At 42.8% G+C, this 18,741-nt stretch overlaps 1 protein-coding gene across 2 annotated transcripts; it reads right to left on the reverse strand.

Moving 5' to 3' along the window:
* Positions 1–1,206: 1,206 nt before the first annotated feature.
* Positions 1,207–16,869, reverse strand: LOC125879294 (26S proteasome non-ATPase regulatory subunit 11A). 2 transcript variants are annotated; one of them, XM_049561092.1, is made up of 13 exons: positions 16,742–16,869; positions 15,898–15,999; positions 12,252–12,448; positions 10,119–10,176; positions 9,684–9,878; positions 9,341–9,485; positions 9,121–9,181; positions 5,457–5,519; positions 5,172–5,297; positions 4,899–4,934; positions 3,677–3,728; positions 3,370–3,513; positions 1,207–2,309 (listed from the first exon to the last, which is right to left on the reverse strand). In XM_049561092.1, exons 1-12 carry the CDS (start codon positions 16,830–16,832, stop codon positions 3,371–3,373), a joined length of 1,269 nt encoding a protein of 422 aa, XP_049417049.1. In that variant the 5' UTR covers positions 16,833–16,869; the 3' UTR covers positions 1,207–2,309; position 3,370. The 2 variants fall into 2 exon arrangements, with proteins under 2 accessions (XP_049417049.1, XP_049417050.1); XM_049561093.1 differs by having other exon boundaries at positions 1,207–2,305; positions 16,742–16,855.
* Between the last annotated feature and the right edge of the window lie 1,872 nt (positions 16,870–18,741).

Below are 18,741 nucleotides of genomic sequence, written 5' to 3' on the forward strand. Positions count from 1 at the left end.
GGAGACGTGTTTGTCTGCTGACGTCTCAGACTCAAGACATTCAATTGTTATTGAGATGTTTTTCCAGTGAGTTGAGCTTCTCCAGTCTTTGCAGCTCCATGTAGATTTTATGTTTGTCCGAAAATGGCTCTTTTAACCCTTTGAACTCTGAGAGCACATTGGCTGGATTTCTTTTAAAAGCACAGGACGACTGCAGTGAGCAACCAAAGAAGAAATGACCCCAGAACATTTGCAAGAAATTATTAAAATTAGCCAAAGGGAAAATTAAAATAAATAAATAAATGTAAGAAGGTATAAATAATAAAACATGAATATGACAATATGGGAACCCTTTTTTTTCTTTAATTGGTCATTTTATTACGTTTAATTTATTATTATTAGTATTGTTGGTATTTTGTTATTTCTAAAATGTCTGACATGTAAGGGAAGACTTTATTTTGTTGTTGGACAATAATATCTGTGCTTATGATATTCTTCTGGATGAGAACTCAGTTGCTCCCCTGCTCTTATAAGGGATTTAAAAATTAAAATTAAAGATATTGCTGGGAAAAAGAGAGAATTAATTGAAAAAGAGTGGTTAAAAATTACAATAATTCTGTACCATAATTCTAAATCTCATAATAATAACAAATATCGTTTTCCCCTAGCTTTTTAATTTTTCCTCATTTTTTAAAAAGAATTTTCTAAATTTAATTTTTTTTTTTGCTATTATTTCTGCCATTTAAAAAAAAGAAAAACAAAAAAGATATTTTTTGGGGGAGTTTTTGCCTTTCATTGACAGGAAAGCAGGGATGACGCCTGCTCTATCCACTAAGCCACTGACGCCCCGCCATGTTTTTTAAAAAAGGAATCGCAGCAGTCAGCTCAGAGTTCAAAGGTTTAAATACTTGTGAAAGGTGTCTGAAAGCAGCAAAAGAAGTGACGTCGCTCCAGGTTTTAAAGGGTTAATAGTAAAGGTTGCCGACCCCTGTGTGAAGGTAACGAACAGCTGATTAAACACTGAAGAATGATAATAATAATAACAATAATATGCCACACACACTGATCAAACCTCGTACAAGAGAAAAACAGAAGTTTGACCCAAAGATGAAAAATAACCTGAAACATTTTCATCTCCAGATCCTAAAACCACACCACGTGCAAGTTTAATTTTTTTTTATTAGCATTTGTCTTTCTCTATGTCATATATGGTAAACCCTCGAGTCCTTGCAAAATTAAGTTCCCAAAAATGTACAGCTTGATTTTCTTCAGCGCCCTTTTCTGGTCTCAGAGTTCCCTCTGCAGTCAGCATCAAAAGCACTTTGTGTGACCGACCCAGCTCTCAGCGGCGAGCTTTATTCTGTTCTTACGTGTTATAAAAAAAGGGGACAGTGTGAATACATCAGGCCTGGGATGAACTGAGGCGCTTGGCAATGTTATATACAAACAGGAAGTGGGAGTGCAGGGGGGGAGGAAGGGGGCGCAGGACACCCCGGCGTGTTGATGAATGTCCTCCTCTCCTTGTGGCGTGGTCCCAAAGTGGACAAAGAGCAGGTTCCCTGTATGGTCCACGAATCCCAGAATGCCTTGTGAGTGAGTGAGAGCACTCAGGGTGAAACGGGTGAGGGGTCAAAGGTCATGGTGAGGATGTGAGGAGAAGGCGGCCGCCGTTTTCATTCGTCAGGCGACCCGTGAGGCGATTCTTCCAAACCGCAGGAAATCAGAGAAACTCAAACATTCAGTTTTGGGGCCGGCCGGTGAACTGAACACAACAGGTCGAATCCGGTGAGAGACACACCAACCAACCCACGGTTACCCCCGGTTACACTCTGAGGACAGACCGAGCATGTTGTTTATATAATACATGTATGTATAAGTACTGTATACGTTTTCTTTACTGTTATTTTACAAGATTCCCTGATGGCCAGCGCAGAGAGAAACAGGAAGAGGAGGGCAGAGAGGCTCGTCCAATTTACATACAGTAGAAACCAGTGGAGGAGAAGAGAAGAGGGGCACAGTGCCTGAATTTGTCCACAGGGAGGAGCCATCGAGGCGGATCAACCCCGGTCAGATAGGAAGGAGGAGACAGGAGACAGGGAGAGCAGAGGAGTGAGGGTGGAGCAGGAGGAGCGGCGTGTGCGCTCCCTCACGTTGTTGTTCTGTTGGGTTGTCTCCGGTTGGTCGGCTGGTTTATTTGCTTGCTGGGTTGTTGAGTGTTTGTACTCTCCTCGTCCTCCTCGCCTCGTCCCTCCCCGGTTGAAGTGAGCGCACAGCGGAGGTCTGACTGGCCCACGTCACTCCTGACAGGAGGAGCCATGGTCCCGCTCTGTCTGAGGAAGAGGACAGACAGGGTGAAGAAGACGAACACTGAAGACTCTGATTCTCTGCCTCAACCAGAGACACACATTTTAGATTTAGTCTTCAGACAAAAACGCTTTTTAGTTTAAACACATTTTTACCCTTCATAGTTTTACCCACCAAAAATCCAAATGTTTTAGTTGACAAAAATTCAAAATGCTCTATTTGAGGAGAATTCCAAATGTTTTAGTCGACAAAACTTCAAAATGTTTTAGTTGACGAAAGTTCATGACGTTTTAGTCAAAGGAAATTCAAAAGCTTTCAATCAAAAATTCCAAATGTTTTAGTTGACGAAAATCCCAAATGTTTTAGCTGACTAAAACTCATGACGTTTTAGTCAAAGGAAATTATAAACCTTTTAGTCAAAAATTCCAAATGTTTTAGTCGACAAAAGTTCATGACGATTTAGTCACAACAAATTCAAAACTTTTCAGTCGACAAAACAATTAAAAATGGTTTAGTTGACAAAAATTTGTGATATTTTAGTCATTGAAAATTCAAAATGATTTCTATATGTTTTTTTTTTTAATCTTTAAACTGATCCAGTGAGGCTGATTCATGGATCATAAATCAGACTCAAGGCGACAGGTTGTATAAGATAATGTGTGTGTCATGTCTCCAGCAGTGTGTGACAGGTTTAAGGGCTGATTTACGAGCACACACTCACTGATCATCATCTGAAAAGCTCAACATCTCTCTATTTATGCTCTCAACAAATAACTAATGTGAGCCAACTAGGATTTGTCCCCAGGTTCATTGTAAACTCTGACTTATCCATGTGACTGTTAAGAAGCAGAAACATAACTTGTTTCTTCATGTGCAACATGTTAGTCTGGAGGTTTAAACTGGTGTCCTCTCACAGAGTTGGTGATTCAAACTAAACTTTCATCTCTGTCAGAGAAAACTGATCTGAGTTCAGACTGTTTACTCAGTTACTGTTTTTAAAAGGACTCTCAGCCACGTTACATTCAGGTTTTTAAACCTGAGCCACTGACTGTAATCTCACACACCCTCAACTGTGTCGGGGCTGACCTTATGTGAGCTTCTTGGCTTTGTTGTAGAGCGAGTCGACCACTTTGCTCATGTTCTGAATGGTCTCCAGGGCCGCCTCGTACGTCTTGTCCACCACCGGCTCGTCGAACACAATCAGCACACCCTCACCTTGGTCCAAGATACCTGTCGAGTCGTTCAGGTCAGTTAGTGTCACCCAGTTAAAATAAACAAAAGCACTATGACCTGATGTAGTGAGAGTAAATCTGCAGGAAGCATAACAATGACAACAGATCAAGCTAATATTTATCATGTGTCTTCATGTACGAGCAGAGCTGCAGACACGTACCGTGAAACTTCTCGTCCAGGATCATCTGTGATAATTTCCTCTCCACGTCCCCCTGCAGAGCGAACACAGTCTCACTGATTCATCACAAAAATCTAAAGGGCCGTGAGTCCACTGAGCTTTTTTTTTCCCAGCAGAAAAGTGGTAGCAGGGCGCCAAGGAGCACTTTATAAAAAAAAAAAAGCACTTTTTTAAATGACGTGCTGTGCGTGGGTTTTGTTTTTATGACATCAATATCTCGACACTAACATTAGCCAGGTAGCTAACGGGGTGCTGCAGTTGTTGATGGTTGATGCAGTTAACTTCAAGCTTACAAAGCTATAGGTGATAAAACAACATCCAGCGTCTGCCAGCTGATCTGCTCCTGAAACATGAGCTTTTCTGTCTTTGCTGTGACAGAAGACAACAGCCTAGTTAAAGAAGCAGCAGTGACATCACCGGCACCTTTCTGAAGAAATTTAACTTAAACGCTCTAAGTGGCCGAACAAGAAAAGGCCGAGGACTGTGGAAAAAAACGCTGGAATTGGCTCTTTTTGTACAGGCAGCTGCATGCTTTGCTCCTCATTGAGAACAGCTGCAACTAGAATTACTGCCTTGCCTTTGTATTCATGGTCACAGTGACATTGACCTTTGACGCTTGACCACCAAAATATAATCAATTCACCCCCAGGTCCAAGTTAAAGTTTGTGCCAAATTTCAAGAGGGTGTTCTTGAGTTATCACGTTCATGAGAATAAGACAAACAAGGTCACAGTGACATTGACCTTTGACTACCAGAATGTAATCAGTTCATCGTTGCGTCCAAGTGGATGTTTGTGCCAAATTTGAAGTCACTCCCTCACCTTGTTCTTGAGATATTGCACTAAAACAAAAAAAGAGTCAAAGAACGTTGCAGCGACCTTGACCTTTGACCTATGACCACCAAATTCCAATCAGTTCATTGTTGAGTCCAAGTGGACATTTGTGCCAAATCTTAAAATTCCCTTAGGTGTTCTTGAGGTATCATGTTCACAAGGATGGGATGGACATGTGAACGGACAACCTGAAAACGGAATTCCTCCGGCCGTGGCTATCGCCAGCGCAGAAGCATAAAAAGACGTTGCCTCTGATAAAAAAACAAACAAACAAAAAAAAAAAAACGACTCTATGTGGACACAGGCCCTTCTGTTTTACTCTAAACAGGAAACTGGTGTTTAATTGAAGTTTAAAAGAGGAGAAAATCTTACCTTTGATAGTTTGATGAGGGAGGAAATGTGTGCTATCTGTGAGAGAAAAGAAAGACAAGCATGATGATTAAAGACATTTTAATTCGTAAACTACGAGTGTATTAGTGAGTGTACTAAGAATTCTTTATGTGCTTACTAGAGTTAGAGTTACACCTGTTTTTCTTAATCTGTCTGGTTGAGTTCTGGAGCACGGAACAAAGTCTCCGTGTCCTGGATGAGGTTCTGTATCTGAACTGACGCAGCCCGAGTACAGACAGGTGTTGAGAAGCTTACCTGGACCCTGGAGAAAGGTTCGATGACCCTGATGAGGTTCTGCTCCAGCAGGTTGTCGTACAGTTTGGTCAGATGGGTGCTGATGATGGGGTCATCCCTCAGCTCTGCTTTGTACTCTGTTAATGCCTGGGATCAGAAGAAGGAAGAGGACATTTCAGTCACATGTGAGAGGCTAAAACATGATCCACAAACAAACATGCAGAATGTGTAATCAGCTGTTTCATTCATTATGTAGTTAAAGAACATCAAATGGTCCTGAGACAGCATCAAACTCTGGACACAAACCTTTTCAAAGTCTGCCAGCGACCGGTTCTTGCTGGCTTGTGCGACACATTTCAGTGAGTCTGTCTGTAGAATGAGAATAGAAACTGAAGGTTATGGGTACATTCAACATACACGTGGGAATAAATACAGAAAATCCATTAACAGTCAGATCTAATAAAATTAACTCTGACTTTCAATGACTCTAACCGTTCATATCTACATATGGAGAAGGCCCTCTTCCACAGAGTCCATCATGTTTCTACAATAGCCCAGAACGGACAAATCAAACACTGGCGTAGTTTCTTACACGCTTGGCACATGGGACAAGTTTCAGTTGGTTGCAATCTGCAATCTCACCACTAGATGCCACTACATCCCGCACACTGGGCCTTTGAAACTCGCACTGACTCCACAGTGGGCAAATATTTTGACAGTGAGTGTGATAATCGAGGGAGAGCTTTTTTAATGTAATCTCTAACCCCCCAAAATTAATGTTTGTTCAGGTAGTAAGATATTTAGCCAGACATGCTAACATTTGCAGCTAACTTTAACCCTTTGAAACCTGACAGCAAATCGACTTGATTGGGAAGAAGGCAATGAGCAACCAAAGAAGTAATTACACACACACACACACACACACACACACACACACACACACACAAAAAAAGGGGGTGGAAATTAGTAAAAAGAGAAAATTAAAAACAAGAAAATTAGTTAAAAAAAAGAAATAAAAGTTAAGACCCGGGAAGACTGCTTAAAAATCATAATAATTCTGCAACATAATTTTAAAAGATAATAATAATTATTATAAATATAGTTTTCCTCTACCTTTTCTTTTTTCCTAGGTGTTTTTTTTTGGTAAATAATTTTCTAAATTTAGAAATAGAACTAGTTAGCACCAGCACCAGTTAGCTCAGGGTTTAAAGGTTGAAATACTTGCAGAAGGCATCTAAAAGCAGCACAAGATAAGTAATGTCATTCCAGGTTTCAAAGGGTTAAAGTAGACACACTCCCCCAATCCCAAATGGATCCCTTACAGACTTGTTGACTCAAGCCCTAAGCCCTTACAGACGTAGGACCAATTCCATTTCTTCCCCTTAGCCCTTGTCTTGGCCCTTCCCCTTGGTTTTGTGCGTTCATGTGAGGGGAAGTGGTGTCACAATTCTAACCTGATGGAGAACTGAGACACCACTTCCCCCCTTGGGCCAAGACAAGGGCTAAGGGGAAGAAATGGAATTGGTCCTAGGTCTGTAAGGGCTTAGGGCTTGAGTCAATGAGTCTGTAAGGGATCCATTTGGGATTGGGGGAGTGTGTGTTCCACAGAAAAAGATTCAGGCTTCGCAGACAAGTCAACGACCAGGCTGTTTGAAGAATCGGGAATTCGAGGCCAAGCCCAATGTCAGGCCATCAAAGCCCTCTCTAGTCACGTTTCCATTACAGTTTTGCACAAAATAAATGCGTTATTTCTGAAGTTTCGACAAAGTACAATTGCGACTTTCAGGCGTTTCCATTAAAAGGTGTTTTGCGTATGAGCTGTAATTCTCGTAAAATCTCGTCCCACGAGACTCCACTTTGTTTGCGGAAGTAAGATGGACATTCCAAATCTCTTGCGAGCTGGAACAATCAGACAGAAGAAGACAAAGAGAGCGAGTGGTATTCCAAAGGCAAAGTCCTTATGTGTGGCGGCGACCACGGATAACGCATTTCTCGGGTTAATGGAAACACACTTTCTGGCACGGCCAAATAAGCGAGCCTGCGGCTATGAAAAGAGGAGAGGCACCACCTGGGCCCTGAAATACCACCAACAACAGCAGGGTTTGAGGGAGTAAAAGCAGAGGGGGGCGCACCTGGGATGGCAGGTGATGCTAAGGCGCCCTCTGGAGGTGTTGTGGGTCTATCATTGAAACACCAGAGAACGAAGATAATACAGTGGTGGAAAGAAGTTTTCGGACACCCCATGCATTTGTGAAATATTGCATTAAGAATCACTCTTAGGTCTTCAAGTGCAATTTCTTTTAGTACAGTCACAGCCAAAACACTAAATAAATCCTAAAAAAGCCATTAAAAACTTAAAATTGATTGGGTCCATAAAAATACATAAGAAATTTTGAGTATTGGGTCATTTTGGTACCAGTGATGAAGGTCGTTCTTTTTATTAAAAGACACAATTTTTGTTGCCAAGCTTCGTGTCTACATAAAGGCAGCACATTTGAAAGTTCTTCAGACACAAAAATGGCTAAGACAAGGAACCTAACGCAGGAAACACGCCTGAAGATAAAGATTCTCAGCCAGGAAGGGTACAGCTGCCGCCAGATAGCCAGGAAGTGCAGATGCAGTCCTTCAGCAGTTGGATACACTCTGCAGAAATACAGACGAACCAACAGCTTGGAAGACAAACCAAGATCTGGGTGTCCAAGGGTTTCTCCAGCAAGAAATGACCGCATCCTGATCCGCATGTGCAGGCAAAACCGCCGAATGACATCACAGGAGCTTCAGCAGCAGTGGTCAAACCAAACTGGTGTCCAGTGTTCCACCCGCACTGTACGTGGCGACTTTTAGATCACGGCTTAAGGTCCTACAAGGCTATCAAAGCCCCTGATCAATGAGAGACAGAGGTTAGCCCGGCGTCGCTGGGCCCAGGCACACAAGAACTGGACAGCCAGGAACTGGAAGAAGATTTTGTGGTCAGATGAGTCCAGTTTCCAGCTTTATCTTCCTCCCTACTAATGTGAGGGTACGCAGAAGGCCAGGCGAGCATTATCTCCAGCATGTACAGTACCTACTGTCAAGCATGGTGGAGGCAGTATCATGGTTTGGGGATGCATGAGTGCTGCTGGTGTTGGTCATCTCACTGTCTGTGATGGCACATTGAACTCTACCAAGTATTGTACCATTCTCCAAACCCACATGCTCCCTTCTGCGCGTGCACTGTTCCGTCGAGGTAAAAACTGGATGTTTCAACAAGATAATGCCCCTTGCCACACATCCAAGGCCAGTAGAACTTGGCTGCAGGAGCACAGTATCCAGGTCTTAGAGTGGCCAGCTCAATCCCGGACATGAGCCCATTGAAAATCTGTGGTGGATTATCAAAAGGTCTGTTTCAAAGCATAAACCAAAGAATTTAGAAGAATTAAAAGCAGTAATTCAAGAAGAATGGGACAAGATTACCCCTCAACAGTGTGAAAGGCTCGTGGGGAACATGCCAGCCAGGATTAGAGCTCTACTACGTGCCAATGGCAGGACTACTAAATATTAATTTGATGATGTGATGGTTTATTTATTTTTTGTTCAGTTTTGAACACATTCTGTTATTTGTTGACTTTGATACCGACAGTGTTGAGAACTGACATATTGAAACTGTCAAGAATTTAGTTTTGTTAGTTTTTCTTGTAAACAATAAACAAAACAATATAATTTGTATTTGTTTGTGTCTGTCTAATGCAGCCACACCTTTTGAAACACAAAAAAGATTTTTCCACAAACATTTCATGATAATATTTGAGATTGTGCAAAATTTTAAGGGTGTCCGAAAACTTTTTTCCATCACTGTATCTGATGACACCAATAAAGCTTTTAAACTTCCCTGAACAACACAGACCTGCCATGCCTACTTGGTGGCTGAGCTATGACTGGATGATTGTTGTTCGAGTTTAAATGACAAAATCTTAGAAATAAAGAGTGATACCTGTCTGCCAGCGTACCGCAGAGCAAGCTTGCCACTGATGAGGGCCTGGACATCCTCAGGCCTGAAACAGAGGCAGCAGCCATCAGACACAGCAGGACAAAAACATGTCCCTTGTCCCCTCACTGCATTTGGAAACTTTTATGAACAAGCTGATGACTTTCAGCAGAGTTGAACCTCTTACATTAAATGTTGTAAACGTACTGAGAAATATTTCACTTACAGATTGAGCATGATTTTGCAGAGCAGCATGTATTTGAGAGCTGTGATGGCGCGGGGACTGTCGATGGAGTCGTAACCCTCAAAGGCCTCGTAAAAGTAAGAGTACGCCGTCTTCCAGTCTTTCTCCTCCGCTGCGTGAATGATCCCTGAAAAACAACCAAACACTCACATCAATGTGGGGTTAACTGTGACACAAAACAGAAGCTCCAGTTTTCTTCACCCGCCACGTTTTCATAAACCTATAAACTGGTGTTAACGTGTTCAGTAGACAGTTCAAACATCTGGAGCTCCTGCAGCTGAGCGGCAGACGCCTCACATCAGTGACTTGTTCCGAGTGTTTGTACCTGACTGCATGTCTAAAGCTGCTTGTAGTTTGGGTGGGCAGTAGATGGCGTTGGCGGTCGTCCTGGCGGAGGTGAGGGCGGCACGGGCCTTGGGCAGGTTGCTGAGCGCGTGGTATGTCTTGCTCTCCAGCAGCTGAACCTCCACCAGCAGAGCTTTGTCGTCCATCTTCTTCAGCTCCTGCAGCAACTGGGAGCCTGGAGGAGGAGGAAGGAGGAGGAGGAAGGAGGGTTAGAGTCAATGCAACGTCCCAATAGGTGGGAAAACACATTTAGAATAATACCTCTCCTCCATCATAATTTTAGCCGTGTAACAAGGATGAGAACCAACCTGGGATGGTTCAGGAGGAGCTAACAGTCTCCCTCTCCTCTTTTTAATTTAGGTTTCAATCACAAGTTTTATTTTATCCTCTCAACGTTCATTGACTGAACACTCACCGAGCTGTAGTGCCTCCTGGTAGCACTTTGTGTCGAAATACAGCGAGATGAGTCGAGCCTGAGGAGAGACGAGAAACAACTTCAGGGCTCTGGTTTGTTTTTGGGTCTGCTCATAAATAACAAGCGTTAATCAACACCCAGATTTACCCAGAAGACTGAGCAGCGGAGACACGACATTATAAAGTTTGTAACATGCTGACTTCTGTTAACCTGAAAACACATTAACACATGCAGGTGAAGGGGCTTGTTTTTCAAGGAATTTCAAACTACTGGTCTCGTCCAAAGTCCATTAAAAATCAGAGTTACGGCTGGGGCAATTCATCGGCCATTACAAAAATAAGTTGTTTTGCAAAACATTCATCGGCGCATCACAATAACGTAGGCTGCACCTGGTGAAAACATGGATTCCTCCAGAGAGCCAGCTGCAGCTGAAAACCTCGCCCACAAAGTGAAAATGACCTCTGACAGGAGAACAACTGTAGCACAGACACTCGAAGTGAAAGCATCCCAGAGCGCTTTGTCAAGACGGCAGCAGAAAGCACCATCCTGTTTACTTTTTATCTGCATCCAAGCATGTACCACAGCTAATGACACCTAACCCCCTCCCTCCGTTAAATGCTATCTCCCAGGCGCACTACGTCATCAAACCATGTGATGTTTGGTATTGCCGGATTCAGGAAGCTCTCGACTTTTCAAAAATAACATTGTTTTTCTTTTATTTATTATGTATTTGGCACCAGAGCAGCCTAAACACACAAAGTCCAACATCACGATGAGTGGTGACAAGTCATGTCATGGCGTTTTTCAACAGGAAAAGTTAAAGGATTACTCGCGATCTTATGTGGAGCTGTTAGCGGGGACGTAGCTGGTTTATAAAAGGTAAGAGTCTCACTCCTACCACTATTTTTGGCTGAGATATACCGTCTAGAAAGTGGGATCATAACTTTCACGTTTCATATGACTATTTGGTGATATTTTATGGTGTTTCTGTGTCATAAACAACATCAGCTATCATAATCACACCTGATTTCAATAAGGTACAATGTTTGAAGCTGGCTGAGTGTTGTTTGATCACTGATAGTACTGTTTTGAAGCAGAGTGACCGACTTGTCATTTGGAGCTCCGCCTGGATCTTTTCATGGTAAAAACACTGTAGAATGGTCATACTTTGAGCAGTCTTCTTCAAATGAAACAAGTGTTCATTGATAGTGTGCCTACAGCCCCACAGTGTCATTTACCTGCTCAGATGAAGCCACAGACAGTTATTCATCCTCAAACACATTTTTTATTTTATTTTAGGCAAAATCTTCAACTTGTTACTGACTTCAGAGGCCCATTACTCTGTCTCTGTATCACCTAGAGTGTTTCTGACACTTTCACAAGAAACTTCAGGGAGTTTTCTTTCTGGCAAGACCTCATGCATGCATGTAGTCAGAGCGGTTCAGAAGCTACAGTCATTTTAATTTGGGTATGTCATTTTAGGCGTTTTTACCACAAAATGGGGGTGGAGTGGAAGAAGGTAACAAACCATGCATGAGCGAGAAAACGGCTGAAACTAACATTACGAACCGTTGTTACAGTCTGTAAATCATTTATTTCAGTTCCTTCCCTCTCCCACACTGATGCAAAAATACATTTGTCAGTAATGATCTTAACTGTATATCACTCCAGTGATCAAATAAATCCATGTCATAACCATTTTAAGTCAAGTAATTAAGAAAAAATCCTCATGCTCCAGTTCAGTGACAGGACTGCTGTGATACACAATGACAAAAATTAAGTATGTGTCACAGCAGTGCTTTTGAATTTGAGGTCCAGCACCTTCTGATCAGGTGTCTGACACACAGGGCCTGTTGTTAATTAAATATTGTATAATTAGTGAGAGAAATACTATCTCCAGTTTGTCAGCCTGTGTTAGTGCAGTTGTTTCCACACAGCTAAACCAGACAGCTCTCAAACAAACATCCTAATCTCGAGGTGACACAGGGGCAACAGTGACTCACATCACAGTTTGTTTGGAAAAGTTCAGAGACAGTTTCAGGAACTCGTCGCAGTAATCTGGTGCCACTCACTCAAACAAACAAACCTATGAAGACGAGACTGAACAAACGGCTGTGTGTGAACGAGTCTCACCTCCAGAGCCTGTCTGAGGAAGGTCCTCTTCTCAGCCTTGGCCCACTCTATGCACTCCAGACAGAGCTCCACCTCCTGACCTGTGGCGGCCTCCATGTCCAGGAACAGGTCCAGCAGGGAGCGGACCAACCTGGCCGCCTTCGCCTTGGAGATGGAGTTGAGGAAGGGCCGCACATATTTCAGCAGACCGCCCAGCTCTGAGGAGGAGACACAAGTGCACAAGTGTGTGTGAGCAGAAGACAGCTTTGAATGAGCTCAGGGTCGACCTGCTGCAATCAGGTTATTAAAAATTATGTTGTAATTCAATAAAAAAGAATCAATGATAAAACAGCATTTTAACACAAAAACAATCTCCAGACACACAAGCGTTTTAGCTCGTCAATACTGACACACCTGAAAATCACGGGGCATGTGCACAACGCTATAAACAGGAAGCTGAGTGTCAACTTTAATTCTGCGGTGGTGTGTCTGTGTCACTCTGCAGTTGCACATCCAAAACACTAGTTGGCGGCAGAGGTTTCTGTGAAGTGCTGTAAAGTTTAGTTGATTCAAAACACACATTAAACACACAATAAACACACATAAGCGTGGTGCCCAGAGAGGCAGTCAGAGCTACAGGCTACAGTGAGGCTAAAAACAGAGTTCAAATGAGGTTTTTCCAAACAACTTTTTATGTCGGGGCTTCAGGACACTTGGATCACTACGGACGAGCAGTATGGAGATATTTTGTGGTTTCAGTTATGTGTTTCTGGACGTTTGAATCTGGGGCGCCGTCAGCCTCCATTAGGTGGAGTTGTGTTGCTACCTCCTCTCCCCTTGGATCTCTGCAAGTGATGTGAGGACTCTATGTCCTTGTCACTGTGAGTGCCAAACTGATCTCTGACCCAGACAGGAAGAAGAGGACAGAAGCAGTGCAACTGTAAATGACACCAAAATGCACCAACAGAGTCTCTGCAAAGGTTTTTAATCACCTGACTATTCTGGTATAAAGATTTACCCAGCAGTGTGGCAGATATCCTTCTGAAATTTACTCGCCAAACATCAAATCTGCTTGCATTTGGTGCTTGGTGGGTGATCATTTTGGAAAACAACTATTTTTGTTTTTGCTTAATTTTCATCAGAAGCCATGTGATGTTAAAAAATGTCATTTAAGGAGAAACTGAACATTTCAAACAGACACTAGGTCAACACTCACAGTTAGATTGTGCACAATAGTGGTTACTGACATCAGAACTCATAATGAAGCCTGGTAACGAGGGACATGACTTCTTTGTCCACTCATTATTTCTGTGCAACATTAAGCTTCATGGACATGTGCATGCTCAAATAGCAGCTGGTTCATTCAGCGAGGATCAAAGATGAAGTCATTAGTTCAAATGTTCATTTCACAGACACTCTTGTCTTTAAGATAAACTCTGCAGGACTTTACTTAAAAACAACGTACAGACTCGTACAGCAGTGATCCCTCGCTATCAGAGAGACAGAGAACTATACTTTTGTGTTACACATTTAATTGATGAACTTTAAATGAAAAATATCTTTAAGAAAATGATAAAGAAAAAGATGGAAAAGAGAAAAAGACAGTACTGTAACCTTGAATAAACCTGACCTCACCAAACTAAAACCCCAGAACTGGAGATCCTTCACAGTAACAACATGTACATGGATTAGGAAATAAAGAGAAACAAAACAAACGGACGTTTATGAGCATGTACCCTCACAGCGCTCAGGTGAGGTCGGGACTTTACAGACTGACAAGAAGCTACTTTATGCTGAAGGGTAACGTCTGAAAAGAAAATCTTATCTCAAGGTCCATTTACTGACTGAGATGTGTTTGAATACTGAAGGACTTTTAAGATTGATTGAACTGATTCAAAGTTCTGGACATATGTTTAAAAATAATCTTTGTTTTATCCCTAGTGACAAGGTGACAGACCACAAGCAGCAGCAAGCAAACAAGGGACAGAGAGCCAAATAAACACTGACACAGTGAGGAGTACTGCCAGATAAGAATCAGTCTTGGGTCGACTTTTACTTTCGCTTGTGAGCGTGTTTACAGACAGTAACTGGAATGTGTAGGCTCATACACACCGTCAAAAACTCCCCGACCTGGCTATTCATTTATTTAAAAGGGTCTGGGCTATTTACTGGTTCTTTATCATTGTTTATCTTTTAAATCCAAACGGTAGCGACTGTATGTGAACACATGAATGGGTCAGAGCTGCAGCACAACTGTAATAAACTGGAGCTGCTGTGAAACAACATGAGTCTCGTGCATTTAACATCAACATCAGTCCCTCTGAGCTCCTTTTAGTCAAAGCAACTAAAAATTAGTGTAATAAGTAACTCAAAGACCCTTTTACAGCCGACGTCATCAAAAGTTATCAAGCTGCAAACACTGAACTAGACATTTTACCAGCACCAAAATGTCCAGTTGTTGTGTGTACCATTGTCTGAAACAATATTCCACTGGTGGACTCAAGTTGTACAGGATTACAAGAGGATCACGACCATTTCATACACGGCAGTCTTGTGTCCTTGTCTTTGACTAGGAAGGATCTCTAACTTCAACACCTAAGACTCTGAATCCATGTCGTGGTATTTGATGTTCTGCACATGTCCGCAGATAACTTAGTCGTGAGCATCAAGTGACTTCAATTTTATTTATAAAGCCCAATATCACAAATCACAATTAGCCTCTGAAGTCTTTACAGCACACAACATCGCTCTGTCCTCTGGACCCTCACAGCAAGGAAAGTCTTCAGTCTGCCTCCTGGTCTGAAACAGGAAGATGATTCCACAGGAGAGGAGCCTGATAGCTGAAGGCTCTGGCTCCTGATCTACTTTTGGAGACTTTAGGGACCACGAGTAACCCTGCGTTCTCAGAGCGCAGTGTTCTGGTGGGATAATAAGGCACTATGAGCTCTCTAAGATATGACGGAGCTTGACCATTTAGAGCTTTATAAGTTAACAGTAGGATTTTAAATTCAATTCTGGATTTTACAGGGAGCCAGTGCAGAGAAGCTAAAACAGGAGAAATATGATCTTGTTTCTTAGTTCCTGTTAGTACACGTGCTGCTGCAAGTTTGTACAGACTTACTAGAGCTACCTGATAATAGAGAGTTACAGTAATCCAGCCTTGAGGTAACAATAGCATGGACCAATTTTTCTGCATCTTTTCGGGTCAGGATAGGCCTAATTTTCACAATATTACGCAGATGAAAGAACGCAGACTCGACTGGACTTGCATGCCTTTAGTTTCTCCCTGGTGTACATGTGAGGTTTCTCAGTCAAATAGTTGCCACTGAATATTGGGCCACTTACTGATGTCTTCTACTAACAAACAGATCTGGAAGATAGTTGTCACTTGCTGAAGTTAATTTGTTGAAGTAGCATTTGCAATCTTTGGTGGTTAGTGTCCTCATACAGCTTGAGCTGTTGTGGTCCGCCATACTTCTGTTGCCACAATGCCTGCACCTTGTAAGTTACTGCTTTCAAATGAAGGTAAATAATAATGTATGGAATGTTTGGGGATAACTTGCCCAGCTCTGGAGCTCATGTGGTCTGTGTGTGACTGCAGCACAGCAGTGACATAATAAAGCTTTGTGCACAGATCTGACACAGAGTATGAACATGGTGTTGTTACCTGCAGCCTGTCCTGTCTTGGCCAGCAGCCCACCCAGCTCCAGGATGCTCTGCTCTTTAACACGCACCGCCTCCTCATCACTCTCCTGGATGTCCCGCTTCACTACAGCGCGCGCGCACACACACACACACACACACACACACACACACACACACATATATATAATGATGATGTAATCTGATCCGGATTGACATGAACCAGCCTGATATACAAACAGTGACAAGCTGACTGTGTCCATGTGTCTCCAGAGAGCGGCATTAAGTCAGTTGACACGGTGGACAGGTTGAGCTGAGTGGCAGGGAGCCAGGAGGCTCGCGGAGCTGTCACATTAAACAATAAACGCTGATGACAGCGACATAACTGCTCTTTAATAACCAGCATACAGCTTCACACGGACCATCAGCATTAACCACAGGCTGTGACAGAGTCGGGGGTGTTCATAAAGTCAGCTCAGTTTCACACTAACGTCCATGTCGGCCTGACATCTGACAAGACGAGGAGTAGCTGCTAACAACGCTGGCTGCATGCTAACGTTAACTAGCCAGCTGTCACACAACTTGCTGTCAGATCAATGAGCCGGGGGAGCTAACGCTAGCTTGGCTGGTAAGCTAGCCGGTGTGTTGCTAGCCGGCTAGCCCGCTGCTGCTGACTCACTGTGCAAGCAACGAGAAAAAAGAGACGGCCAGCGCTGGGCTAGCTAACCTAGCTTAGCTTAGCTGCTAACAGGCTAACAGCGGAGCAGGCTAACTCCGCTGCTCCACGTCTGATGGAGGGATGTGAACCTCCGGTGTCTGACGGTACCGTTATTTTCTGTCCGCTGTCACACTGTGAGGAGGATATTTACCGATAGAGTGTAGGATATCGATAGAGGCATTCCGGTCTGTTCCAAGAAGAGACTGTGCTCTCTGAAACTCAGCCACTGCCGCGGCTGCCATCTTTCCTCTGCCTGCCTCCAATCCGCTCTGACTCGTTGTTTTCCGGTCAGCTCGTTCACATGGTCCGAACAATGCCGCCCTCCCCCGGTGATGACGAGTACTGCAGGCTCCAAACAGGACTATGGGCACGGGCGGGTTATGAGACAACAGGGCCTCTGTGCACAGACATGTATTAGTATTTGTTAATACTAATGTTTAAATTTCTTATATTTTCACATATCTTTCCTCTCTTGCAAGGAGCAACTGTAACATAAACAATTTCCCCTCGGGGATCAATAAAGTATTTCTGATTCTGATTCTGATTCGTAGTGGTTTTGTGTCTCTTTGTGGTTTGGCCCATTCCCACAGTTGTTGTGAGTCTCCTTGCGTGTATTTGCAGCCGTTTTGCATCTTGTTGTAGTAGCTTTCTGTCTCTTTGGCTCTTTATATATATTTCACATCTCGGTTGTTTTCTGTGTCTGTGGTTGTTTTGCCTTTTACTTATTTATTTGTTTTAACTGTTTTGTGTCTCTTTACGGTGATTTTGAGTCTCTTTGTAGTTGCTTTCTGTCTCCTCGGCCATTTTCTGTCTCTTTGTGGACATTCTGCATCTCTCGTTGCTGTGTTGCCCCTTTTCATAGTTGCTTTGCATCTCCTTGTAGTAATTTCGTGGCTCTTTGTATATTCACATCTGTGATTTTGCCATTTATGAAAAAATTATATTAAATCTCTTTGTCGTTGTTTTCCGCCTCTTTGAAGTCATTTCCTGTCTCTTTGTAGTCATCTTGCATCTCTTTGCGGTTGTTTTGCTCCTTTTCATTGTGAGTCTCTTTGAAGCTGTTACGCATCACTTTGTAGTTGTTATGTGTCTCATTGTATGTTCACATCCCTGTGGTTTTGTGTCTCTTTGTAGTCATTCTGTTTTGTTTGGTCATTTTGAATCTCCTTGTAGTCATGTTTAATCTCTGTTTTGTGTGTCTCTTATGTTCGCATCTTTGTGGTTTTGTGTCTATTTGTAGCTGCATTGTGTCTCTTTGAAGTCATTTCCTCTCTTTTTGGTCATCTTGCATCTCTTTGCGGTTGTTTTGCCCCTTTGCGTCGTTGTGAGTCTCTGAAGCTGTTAAGCATCACTGTATGTTCACATCTCTGTGGATGTGTCTCTTTGTAGCTGTATTCTGTCTCTTTGGAGTCATTTTCTGTCTCTTTGTTGCTCCATTTTTAAAGTAAGTTTCACATGCACATAAATTAATGTCAAGTTATCAAATTAAGCCAAAATAGCCGTAACTATGCGCCGGTCACTGCGGCTGTGTGACTCTCACTGTCAAGACGGAGCAGCCACAGTGAATACAGTGAAATGTTGCAGCAGACAAAAACAAAATGGAGGTTGAATTACAGTCACATCTAGATGTTTCTGTCACCAGCAGACAAACTGAAAGAGGTGACCTTGGCTTCCAGACTCATGTCAGCAACTTCAGGTCCTCACACACCGCCCTCAAACCTCAGAGTCACATGCAGTTTCAGCACATTCAGCGGTCAGGTGTCATTTCAGTAACTTACATTTTGTTTTATTGAAAATACTTTGTGATGGTACAGTGACTCAGACACAAATTCATCAGAACTTCAATATGAACAGAAGGGGGCCAAGAACTGAGCCTTGAGGGACCCCACAATTCAACTGCGCTATCGTGGAGGTGGAGTTACCCAGAGCGACAGAAAAGCTTCTTTTTAGGAGGTATGACTGTAATAAACAGACAAGGTGAGACTGTTGATGTTGAAGTTGTGAGGGCTGAAACATCATCATCATCAAAGAGAAAAAGAAATGCATCTGGAGCCGGAGTGTGTGACACTTGATCAGCACCTCGCTGTATGAGTTACGTCTACATTTTCAAAGAGTCAGAGACAGGGTGGCATAAAGTAGAGCATCAACACA

The sequence above is a fragment of the Epinephelus fuscoguttatus genome, linkage group LG19 (assembly GCF_011397635.1).
Source record: "Epinephelus fuscoguttatus linkage group LG19, E.fuscoguttatus.final_Chr_v1".
Lineage (NCBI taxonomy): Eukaryota > Metazoa > Chordata > Actinopteri > Perciformes > Serranidae > Epinephelus > Epinephelus fuscoguttatus.

What these genes read in the sequence shown, in the direction of transcription:
- LOC125879294 (XM_049561092.1), bottom strand. Translation starts at nt 16,832, where the DNA reads ATGGCAGCCGCGGCAGTGGCTGAGTTTCAGAGAGCACAGTCTCTTCTT. An exon ending in CGATATCCTACACTCTATCG is followed by an intron (nt 16,000 to 16,741) that starts GTAAATATCCTC and finishes CGCGCGCTGTAG; the next exon opens with TGAAGCGGGACATCCAGGAG. An exon ending in TGCGGTACGCTGGCAGACAG is followed by an intron (nt 5,520 to 9,120) that starts GTATCACTCTTT and finishes CTCATTCTACAG; the next exon opens with ACAGACTCACTGAAATGTGT.